The following is a 12074-nucleotide window of genomic DNA, read 5'->3' on the forward strand; positions in this document are numbered from 1 at the left end:
CTTTTTCTATTAATTTTGTCAATAATATCATGTAGATCTGTATAGCTGGACTCTGCCTTTGATTTTCCAATTTTACTAGCCATAATTCTTTCAATAAAATAGCGGAAAATGATCTCGACTCAATACTGCTACGCGGAAACAAAGTGGCGCCTTCAGGTAGAAATTTCAATGGTGAATGGCTGTGTAACGCTCGACTTTCGTTCAAGAGCTGGTCTTCCCGGATATAACCATTAGATATTGCCGTTTACCTCAGCTCATTGGCTATCTACCAAGCTAGATTTCAAGATGATCAGTGGTCATTGGGCCGAAATACAGTCAATCAAAGAAGCACTGGTCATATCATTGGCGCGAAATGAGGTCATTGTTTGGTGTGTTCAAATCAGTTCCTTACGGTCAATACGTCCCGTAAAAATAACCATCAGGTATGGTTGTGTTACTAACAGAGGATTGCAATGATACCAACTATGACTAGATAAACATACATTTAGTGTGAGTAATTACATCGAATGTGTCGTCGAAAGTTGAAGGAGACGGAACTCATGACACAAGCCTTTTAAAAATTGTGTTATGCTATAAAAATGGATTTAATCGAACAAAACAAGCATTTATTGTGAAGATTGAAACTTTTGTATTGCCAAAAGAAGAAGATCTTCAAAGGTAATTGATTATTTTATTGCTATTTCTGACTTTTGTGCAGCTACTGCTTGGTTGGAAAATGCTAGTTATACTTGTGTGTGCGGCGCGCTGTCATCAGATTATCGTAAGGTATGCTTTCGCCGAAAAGTATTTTTGAAATCTGACACAGCGGTTGGATTAAGAAGAAGTTAAGCTTTTAAATGATGTTAGATACATGTATTTACAAGAACGTTTAATACTACGAATGGTGTATTTAGAATCTTTGCGCTCTGCTATTTCACCGGATGTTAGCCAGTTGGGATGCTAACGTCCCACCTAGCCTAGAGAAGTTAAGGACAACAAAGTCAAGGTATTGGAGTGGCCATCACAAAGCCCTTGACCTCAATCCCATTGAAATTTGTGGTCAGAACTGAAAAAGCATGTGCGAGCAAGGAGGCCTACAACCTGACTCAGTTACATCAGCTCTGTCAGGAGGAATGGGCCAAAATTCACCCAACTTATTGTGGGAAGCTTGTGGAAGGCTACCTGAAGCATTTGACCCATGATAAACAGTTTAAAGGCAATGCTACCAAATACTAATTGAGTGTATGCAAACCTCTGACCCATTGGGAATGCGATGAATTAAATTAAAGCTGAAATATATCATTCTCTCTACTATTATTCTGACATTTTACATTCAAATAAAGTGGTGATCCTAACTGACCTAAGACAGGCAATTTTTACAAGGATTAAATGTCAGGAATTGTGAAACTGTATTTGGCTAAGGTGTATGTAAACTTCCGACTTCAACTGTATGTACTAGTTGTACTAAGAGGGTATAGTAGCAGCTAGTACGGTAAGAGGTTCCACTGTCCTACGCCGCTTATTGTGCTGGCCAGGGTAAAACTACACACAATAAGTTGGCTGATCTCTAGATTTTAAGTCCAACTCCTTTGAAACAGAACCCTATGATGTATCGTGCCAAATAAAGCAGGTCCCAACTGGGCTGTGGATGTTGGCACCAGGCTGAGAGAAGCCATAGGGGTAGTGTGCATTGTGCAAGGTAGTGGAGCGGGTGGTAGAGTGGGAAGATAAGATGAGTATGAGGTAATGCATTGATAGAGGACTGCCTTGGCGTGCCCTTTCAGTGCTAGAGTAGTCTCTTTCATTCCCCAACCTTGTCTTACTTAGGGCTGCCAATATGGACAAAATATCAGGTCACGATATTTGTCACATTTTTTGGCGGTATTTCATGTTTTTGAATAATCCATGTTCTAAATATGCTTTCTCATTAGTTCATGACCCTAGTGTGACAACACATACATTATAAGGGATTTCAATGGGGCTTTCTCCATTTATACTGTTCAATCCAACTCCAAACAAAAATCATTTTCAGCATTTATACATTTCTGCATTTCCTTCACTTTTACTATCATTTCCCACACTGTTTCACACAGCATGATATGGGCAAAAACATCTAGGCCTAGTTAATTTGTAAGTTGTTGGAATCATGGAAATATAGTGATTTATTCTATAGTTTGAATATAGTGGGTAGCACCTAGAATACATTGTTTGACATGACAACGAATTAATGAACCAGGGAGGAATTATTGACAGGGTGGGAACCAAAATGTTGGTCAGTGTTTCCTAATTAGAGGTTACATTACATGTTTTAGCCAGCTAGCCAACATATTCATGCATCGCATATTCCTCTCTGATAAGCATGTTTGTGCAACGCTTTCTTATCTAGGTTTACACCAGCAATGGTACCAGTCTGTATTAGCTTAGCTAGTTACATTTGCTGTGACTTAGCTGGCCAACATGCTAAATGTACTAACTGGCGATTAGCATTAGCGGCTAACACAAATTATTTTAACAAGACCTTGCTAAGAAAAGACAAACTAGTAAACAGTAGTTTTCAGACCGTAAGATACACAAACAAATAATGTAATTATAGACTGCTTGTGGAAAGCAGAGTGAACGGCAGGAAATTGCTGGTGACTCCGTGGTGGAACAACTGCAGGGCTGCAGTTAGCGGCATGCAGCAGCAAATGGAGTAAACTATAAAAACGGACATTATACGTGCCGGAGTTGCATATCACATTTAACAAACCAAACATTGAAATACTGTTATAGAAGGTAGAGTAAAAATCCAAACCAGTCCGTGCATCAATTCCAGTATATAGTCAAATACGGTACACCTTCCAGCCCTAGTTTTACTGGAGAGCCTAGAAGAATGGTATGTAACGGTGGTAGTGGGAGTTAGTTTATAGCAGGGGTTTTCTTCTGTTTACAATAGTGGTGAGAGAGAGTGATGGAGAGACGTGGGTGAATTGTCAGCAAAGGTAGCATTGAGAATCAGTTTGGTAAAAGAGTATGCTAACATCATGTAGTCTACCTCCCACTCTCAGGTGCTAGAGCAGGGTGAGCCACTTTGATGGGGATGTGGCCCACACAAAAAATCTGAACTGATGAGGTGGCTTGTGGGTCTGTTTGCCCACATCCAAACCCACACATGCAGTCAGGCCCTAGCCTTTTGGGGGCCCTAAGCAACATTTTGTTGGGACAGCGGAGAGAGAAAAGATTCAGCACATTTGGCAATGGGGTGTAGAGATTTTACAATTTTATAACTAATTTCATGTAATTCTACTCATTTTGCCATTGTGCAGAGACACATTTTTAAGTTTTACAGCTAACTTCCTGCAATCCTACACATTTTGCCGTAGGGTGGAGAGATGTTTTAAATATGATATCTGAGTGAGAGTGACTAACAAAATCAATGGGGTCCCCCCGGTTGTTAATTCGACCATGCTTACTGCAATTTCAGATAGCTGGCTAGACCAATCTAAACATTTTTTGCTGACATAACAAGAGAGAAACTGCTGATGCACAACCACATTTTGAAATTGCACCTTGTGTATTCTACTATTCTAACTCTACAGTAAGTTGAGACCCCAACTGAATTCTTTTATTTTTTATAATGATAATAATTGTTCCTGTTTTTGGAAATTGGTCCGCGGGCCTACAAAAGGAGGGCTGCGGGCCACCAGTTGCCCATCCCTGTGCTACAGAGAGGAAAAGCTCAGTGCAAGTCTGTGCCAGACAAAGGCAGGCAAATCAATCACATTTGGTCCTGAAATGCCCAGTTAAACTGGGCATTTCAGGACATTTAAACTGGGCATTTCAGGACATTTAAACTGGGCATTTCAGGACATTTAAACTGGGCATTTCAGGACATTTAAACTGGGCATTTCAGGATATTTAAAGTGTCCTGAAATGCCCAGTTTAAATGTCCTGAAATTTAGCCATGAAGTCTGTATTTGATTAAAGGTTCAGAGCTACTGTGAGATCAATTGAGTTGCTGTGAAATGGGGAGGGAGAGGGCGAAATGGAGAGGGAGAGGGCGAAATGGAGAGGGAGAGGGCGAAATGGAGAGGGAGAGGGCGAAATGGAAATGGAGAGGGAGAGGGCGAAATGGAGAGGGAGAGGGCGAAATGGAGAGGGAGAGGGCGAAATGGAGAGGGAGAGGGCGATATGGAGAGGGAGAGGGCGATATGGAGAGGGAGAGGGCGATATGGAGAGGGAGAGGGCGATATGGAGAGGGAGAGGGCGATATGGAGAGGGAGAGGGCGATATGGAGAGGGAGAGGGCGATATGGAGAGGGAGAGGGCGATATGGAGAGGGAGAGGGCGATATGGAGAGGGAGAGGGCGATATGGAGAGGGAGAGGGCGATATGGAGAGGGAGAGGGCGATATGGAGAGGGAGAGGGCGATATGGAGAGGGAGAGGGCGATATGGAGAGGGAGAGGGCGATATGGAGAGGGAGAGGGCGATATGGAGAGGGAGAGGGCGATATGGAGAGGGAGAGGGCGATATGGAGAGGGAGAGGGCGATATGGAGAGGGAGAGGGCGATATGGAGAGGGAGAGGGCGATATGGAGAGGGAGAGGGCGATATGGAGAGGGAGAGGGCGATATGGAGAGGGAGAGGGCGATATGGAGAGGGAGAGGGCGATATGGAGAGGGAGAGGGCGATATGGAGAGGGAGAGGGCGATATGGAGAGGGCGATATGGAGAGGGCGAAATGGAGAGGGCGAAATGGAGAGGGCGAAATGGAGAGGGCGAAATGGAGAGGGCGAAATGGAGAGGGCGAAATGGAGAGGGCGAAATGGAGAGGGCGAAATGGAGAGGGCGAAATGGAGAGGGCGAAATGGAGAGGGCGAGGGCGAGGACGCGAGGGCGAAATGGAGAGGGAGAGGGCGAGGGGAGGAGGGCGAAATGGAGAGGGCGCGAGGGCGAAATGGGGAGGGAGAGGGCGAAATGGAAATGGAGAGAGGAGTGTGGAGACTAGGAGTCAAGTGGAGAGAGAGAGAGAGAGAGAGAGAGAGAGGGGGGGAGGGGGAGAGAGAGGGGGAGAGAGACACACGTGTAGAGAAGGGGATTGACGAGAAGGGGAGCGAAGGGGAGGGCGAAATGGAGCGGGAGAGGGCGAAATGGAGCGGGAGAGGGCGAAATGGAGCGGGAGAGGGCGAAATGGAGCGGGAGAGGGCGAAATGGAGAGGGCGAAATGGAGCGGGAGAGGGCGAAATGGAGCGGGAGAGGGCGAAATGGAGCGGGAGAGGGCGAAATGGAAATGGAGCGGGAGAGGGCGAAATGGAAATGGAGCGGGAGAGGGCGAAATGGAAATGGAGCGGGAGAGGGCGAAATGGAAATGGAGCGGGAGAGGGCGAAATGGAAATGGAGCGGGAGAGGGCGAAATGGAAATGGAGCGGGAGAGGGCGAAATGGAAATGGGGAGGGAGAGGGCGAAATGGAAATGGGGAGGGCGAAATGGAAATGGGGAGGGAGAGGGCGAAATGGGGAGGGAGAGGGCGAAATGGAAATGGGGAGGGAGAGGGCGAAATGGGGAGGGAGAGGGCGAGAGGAGTGTGGAGACGAGGAGTCAAGTGGAGAGGGAGAGGGCGAGAGGAGTGTGGAGACGAGGAGTCAAGTGGAGAGGGAGAGAGAGAGAGAGGGGGAAAGAGACACGTGTAGGGAAGGGGAGAGACGAGAATGGGAGAGAAGAAGGGGAGCGAAGTGGACGGGGAGGGAGGGAGGGAGGGAGGTAGGTAGAGTGAGGGAAACGGATGTAGAGAGCGTTAAACTGCACAGATCCCAGGATGGAAGTACAGGCAGTGATCACACCAACTTTCCCCCTCTCCATGGGCCAAATCTGAAGAAAATGGGCAATTTGTGGCATTAATCACAATGGATTAGTGATTCTCATTGCTTAGTCATGCTCACAAAGCCTTTCATCGAAGACTGGCCTGCATTAACCGGTGCGCTCGCGTGCACACACACAGACACACACACACACACACACACAAACACAGAAAATATACATTGCCAAGGAGAAATTCACATGGCTCTCATTCTCTCTCACTCAAAGCTGAGAAACACATGCTGTAGAGACAAAGCAGAGGAATCTCATGCCCTCTTTTTCTTGCACTCACATGCACACAAAGGTTTAGGTTACTGTAAGAGATTCAATTCACTCTTCACAGCGACATGCCGTTCGCACACTCATAAATTCATAGTATTATTGGCTAAACATTATACTGACAGTGGCACTCATTCTTCATTTGTAGGAACAGATAATTAGGCCTTCTTTACATCTGTTACTTGAATAATGTGTATTTTCTCTGTTTCTCTGAATGACATTCTGAATTCGCAGTGTGTTTTTATGTGCCTCTGGAGCTTGCCTCTGGTGTGAAATACTTTATGAAAGGTCTTTAGAGTTGACGGTGTACACCTGCTGTCTTGTTCCACATTGAGGGCTGTGTGTAAGGAGACGGCAGGTAGGCTAGCGGTTAAGAGCACTGGGCCAGTAACCGAAAGGTCTCTGGTTTGAATCCTCAAGCTGACTAGTTTTGGGGGGGAATTCTGTCTGTGTCCTTGAGCAAGGCACTCTTAACCCTAATTGCTCCTGTAAGTGGCTCTGAATAAGACCATCTGCTAAATGAGGTGAATATAAAAGGCCTAGTGTTAATGCTAGGTAAAGGCTACTGGTACTAGGGGGTTCTAGGGATAGGCTCAATAACCTGCTCTTATTTTCACTTGCAGCAATTTCCTCTAAGTTCCCTGTGTTTAGAATTGTAATAAGGGATAATTAAACATTGAAATCGAAGTGTCTTCAAAGAAGACACTGTACATAATAAGAGTGATAAAACAATGATATAACATGTCTATTGTTTCTTTAGGCATGGCAGAGCGATGGAACCCCGTCCACCAGCGAGGACTCTCTCTCCTACCGCCGTGGCTCCACATCCGACCCTGACCTTCGACCTCCACCCCGACCCCTCAGCGACCTTTACCCCTTGAAGGCTCATGTTTCGATGGCAGTGCCCCAGTCTCTGCTGTCTGGGTGTGATGCTCAGGTACAGCCCATGACCTGTGACTTTAACAGTGAAGAGAGTAGACTAAACGGTTTCAACACAGCCAACTGGTCCAGCCCTGTGATAGGCCACCCCTCCAGGATCATGAGGCTCTTCTCTACCCAGAAGAAGTGCACTGTTCCTGGAGACAGTCAGGGCTCTACCAGGCCCCTCTCCTTCCAGGGCCCTCCATCCAGTGCCGGGGTCCCGCAGGTTTGGCCAGGCCTGTCAGGGCTGACCGTCATGGGCTCCTTTAAGAAGCTACGCTCCTCAGTGCTCCAGGGCATCCAGAACCGAGGGACAGCCAATCAGGATGACGAGTACACCTCAGCAGCCATCCAGGGTGGAGATAATGGAATGGTCACAACCAATCAGAGCCCAAGACTTAGATGTGGGGAGGGCTATAGAGTCTCCAATGGGGTGTCTATTGGCCAACAGATGGCTGGGTTGAGCCCTTATGGTTCTGACAATGAAGATGAGGAGGTAGTAGATGAGGAAGATGGACTACAGAGAAACACATGGTTCTCCAGGAGTATCCGGAGAGCGTACGGGGCGGGGCGCATCACACTGCTGGACGCTGGGGAGGGGAAACGAGGGGAGGGTCCAGGACTGGGGGTTTCAACCAATCAGAGGCCAAGTTCAGGCTCCGGTTCAGTGTCAGAGGTGAACCTCCATTTGGAGGAGAGTGTGAATGAAAATGTGAACGCGCTAAGCAGACTGAGCAAGAGTGCAGACAACCTACACCTCTTTAAGGGCCCTTTCAGACACAAAGTCCCCTGTCCCTCTCCTCAAACAGACTCCCCAGGTGCCAATGGGGACCCCAGCATCCAGAGAACAGCCAGTGCCTCATCCGGTGACCTTAGGGACCGCAGCCAGAGCCCTGTTCGCTTTAGGAGTCCAGTGGGGGCCAAGGGCCACATGTTGAAGCTAGTGGGCAGTATGACTGACCTGACCGTGAGACGCAGGCCTAACCCGTCTCCTGTCACCTCCCCAGGCTCCCCCGTGACCCCCTTGTCACCCCTCAGCCGTCTCCATGACGACTACTCGCGCCGCACGCCCTGCCTGCCCGCCAGCGACCGCCAACGCCGGCCCTCGCCTGCCAGAACGAGAGCTGCAGCGGAGAGGAAGAGGAACAGCACTTCAGTACGACTGGAACACACGCCTACCATCCACCCCCAGCCCCAGTCTAAGTACCACCCAGCCTTGTTCCCCATAGAACCCCAGGAGGGACCAGACCATGTCTTCGCTTTCCCCAGCATTAACCAGCCTTTCACTACAACCTCATTTTCCCTGAGTGCTCATGCTCAGAGGAGCAGCCTGTGTGAGGGGGACAGGCCTCAGGAGAGACAGGGAGACGGGTGGAGAGCACGGTGTGATTCCGCTCCACACCCCCAGGGGGAGCCCTGTGGGAGTCACAGCAAACACCAGCCAGACGTCAACGCAGAGGGAAAGACGGAACCAAAGCAGGTAAGAGAATACTTTGATAGTCCAAAATGCTACACTGGCTCTGTCCTGTAGTGCTTTGGAATGGCGTGTCTACTGATCTGAAAGGTGTTATCAGGTGAAAGTGATATGCTGGTGGTGACCCCATCCTCTACATATTGCTGTTGATCAGCGGGTTCAAAGGGAACAGTGGTTTGATCATAGAAGGCTTGTGGATTCATATTAAGAAGCAAAGTTGAAACATCGTCGTTGTCGTCAACATTGTTACATGTGCTGCAGTGACCGTGCAGACTGAACTCAAATGGCTTGTGGTCAAGCAACAAAAATGTGAACCTTGAGTGACAGAGAGCGAGGCTAGGTCTGTGAGGAACACTGCATGGAGAGAGAGCGGAGAGGTATTACTCAAGTAGCGGTGTTAAAAATGGACGTGCCACATGGAATATCATATTTAACAAACTAAACCTTCAAATACCGTTAGAGAAGGTAAAGTAAAAACCCAAACCAGTCTCTGCATCAATACCAGTATATAGTCAAATCCGGTATCCCGCCTAGCCCTAATGATAACGCGAACTTGGTTCCCAAGTTTCTAAACCGTACCAAACCATTTTTGGTATAGTATCACCATAATATTTGAATTGAGGAAGTGTGATCATAGTCATTAGGATATGTTGGCAACCCGCAGTATGTCCTGAATGCCCCCCAGCCTTCAGATGGGAGCTGAACAGTACGTCCTGAATGCCCCCCAGCCTTCAGATGGGAGCTGAACAGTATGTCCTGAATGCCCCCCAGCCTTCAGATGGGAGCTGAACAGTATGTCCTGAATGCCCCCCAGCCTTCAGATGGGAGCTGAACAGTATGTCCTGAATGCCCCCCAGCCTTCAGATGGGAGCTGAACAGTATGTCCTGAATGCCCCCCAGCCTTCAGATGGGAGCTGAACAGTATGTCCTGAATGCCCCCCAGCCTTCAGATGGGAGCTGAACAGTATGTCCTGAATGCCCCCCAGCCTTCAGATGGGAGCTGAACAGTATGTCCTGAATGCCCCCCAGCCTTCAGATGGGAGCTTCCATAGCCGCAGGCAGAACAGTTGCAGGCAGAACTGGAGCAGCAGCACGGCCAGGTGGACTGGGGACAGCAAGGAGTCCATGCCAGGTAGTCCTGAGGCATGGCCCTAGGGCTCAGGTCCTCTGAGAGAGAAAAAGAGAATTAGAGAGAGCATACTTAAATTCAAACAGGACACCGGATAAGACAGGAGAAGTACTCAGAATATAATAAACTGATTTTAACCCCCCCCACACATAAACTACTGCAGCATAAATAATGGAGGCTGAGACAGGAGGGGTCAGGAGGCCCTGTGGCCCCATGCGATGATACCCCCGGACAGGAAGGATATAACCCCACCCACTTTGCCAAAGCACAGCCCCCACACCACTTGAGGGATATCTTCAACCACCAACTTACCATCCTGAGACAAGGCCGAGTATAGCCCACAAAGATCTCCGCCACGGCACAACCCAAGGGGGTGCGCCAACCCAGACAGGAAGATCACGTCAGTGACGCACCCCTCCTAGGGACGACATGAAAGAGCACCAGTAAGCCAGTGACTCAGCCCCTGTAATAGGGTTAGAGGCAGAGAATCCCAGTGGAGAGAGGGGAACCGGCCAGGCAGAGACAGCAAGGGTGGTTCGTTGCTCCAGAGCCTTTCCGTTCACCTTCACACTCCTGGGCCAGACTACACTCAATCATATGACCCACTGAAGAGAAGAGTCTTCAGTCAAGACTTAAAGGTTGAGACTGAGTCTGCGTCTCTCACATGGGTAGGCAGACCATTCCATAAAAATGGAGCTCTGTAGGAGAAAGCCCTGCCTCCAGCTGTTCGCTTAGAAATTCTAGGGACAATTAGGAGGCCTGCGTCTTGTGACCGTAGCGTACGTGTAGGTATGTACTGCAAGACCAAATCGGAAAGATAGGTAGGAGCAAGCCCATGTAATGCTTTATCCGGGTAGCCAGAAAGTCGAGCATTGCAGTAGTCTAACCTAGAAGTAACAAAAGAATGGATTAATTTTTCTGAGTTTCTGATTTTTTGCAATGTTACGTAGATGGAAAAAAAGCTGTCCTTGAAACAGTCTTGATAGGTTCGTCAAAAGAGAGATCAGGGTCCAGAGTAACGCCGAGTTCCTTCACAGTTTTATTTGAGACGACTTTACAACCATCAAGATTAATTGTCAGATTACCACCCTGCATACCACTACTGGCTTGCTTCTGAAGCTAAGCAGGGTTGGTCCTGGTCAGGCCCTGGATGGTAGACCAGATGCTGCTGGAAGTGGTGTTGGAGGGCCAGTAGGAGACACTCTTTCCTCTGGTCTAAAAAAAATATCCCAATGCCCCAGGGCAGTGATTGGGGACACTGCCCTGTGTAGGGTGCCGTCTTTCGGATGGGACGTTAAACGGGTGTCCTGACTCTCTGAGGTCATTAAAGATCCCATGGCACTTATCGTAAGAGTAGGGGTGTTAACCCCGGTGTCCTGGCTAAATTCCCAATCTGGCCCTCAAAACCATCATGGTCACCTAATAATCCCCAGTTTACAATTGGCTCATTCATCCCCCTCCTCTCCCCTGTAACTATTCCCCAGGTCGTTGCTGCAAATGAGAACGTGTTCTCAGTCAACTTACCTGGTAAAATAACGGTAAAATAAAATAAAAATAAAAGATTCAACAGAAGATCTCTTTGTTTCTTGGGACCTAGAACAAGCATCTCTGGTTTGTCCGAGTTTAAAAGTAGAAAGTTTGCAGCCATCCACTTCCTTATGTTTTAAACACAGACTTCTAGCGAGGGCAATTTTGGGGCTTCACCATGTTTCATTGAAATATACAGCTGTGTATCGTCCGCATAGCAGTGAAAGTTAACATTATGTTTCCGAATGACATCACCAAGATGTAAAATATATAGTGAAAACAATAGTTGTCCTAAAACGCAACCTTGAGGAACACCGAAATGTACAGTTGATTTGTCAGAGGACAAACCATCCACAGAGACAATCTGATATCTTTCCGACAGATAAGATCTAAACCAGGCCAGAACTTGTCCGTGTAGACCAATTTGGGTTTCCAATCTCTCCAAAAGAATGTGGTGATCGATGGTATCAAAAGCAGCACTAAGGTCTAGGAGCACAAGGACAGATGCAGAGCCTCGGTCTGACGCCATTAAAAGGTCATTTACCACCTTCACAAGTGCAGTCTCAGGGCTATGATGGGGTCTAAAACCAGACTGAAGCATTTCGTATACATTGTTTGTCTTCAGGAAGGCAGTGAGTTGCTGTGCAACAGCTTTTTTTTTTTTTGAGAGGAATGGAAGATTCGATATAGGCCGATTTTTATTTTATTTTATTTTTTATTTATTTTTTATTTTTTTTATATTTTCTGGGTCAAGGTTTGGCTTCTTCAAGAGAGGCTTTATTACTGCCACTTTTAGTGAGTTTGGTACACATCCGGTGGATAGAGGGCCGTTAATTATGTTCAACATAGGAGGGCCAAGCACAGGAATCAGCTCTTTCGGTAGTTTAGTTGGAATAGGGTCCAGTATGCAGCTTGACGGTTTAGAGGCCAGG

The 12074-nt window shown here is 47.6% G+C and overlaps 1 protein-coding gene across 5 annotated transcripts in view; it reads left to right on the forward strand.

Moving 5' to 3' along the window:
- spata13 (spermatogenesis associated 13) overlaps positions 1–12074 on the forward strand; it is a 48514-nt gene that overhangs the window by 14682 nt on the left and 21758 nt on the right. For all 5 annotated transcript variants that reach the window (XM_055881916.1, XM_055881917.1, XM_055881918.1 and 2 more), the window contains exon 2: positions 6852–8492. In XM_055881916.1, the coding sequence (XP_055737891.1) occupies positions 6852–8492 (1641 nt within the window). The remainder of the gene's footprint in view (positions 1–6851; positions 8493–12074) is intronic.

This window comes from Salvelinus fontinalis, chromosome 25 (assembly GCF_029448725.1).
Source record: "Salvelinus fontinalis isolate EN_2023a chromosome 25, ASM2944872v1, whole genome shotgun sequence".
Lineage (NCBI taxonomy): Eukaryota > Metazoa > Chordata > Actinopteri > Salmoniformes > Salmonidae > Salvelinus > Salvelinus fontinalis.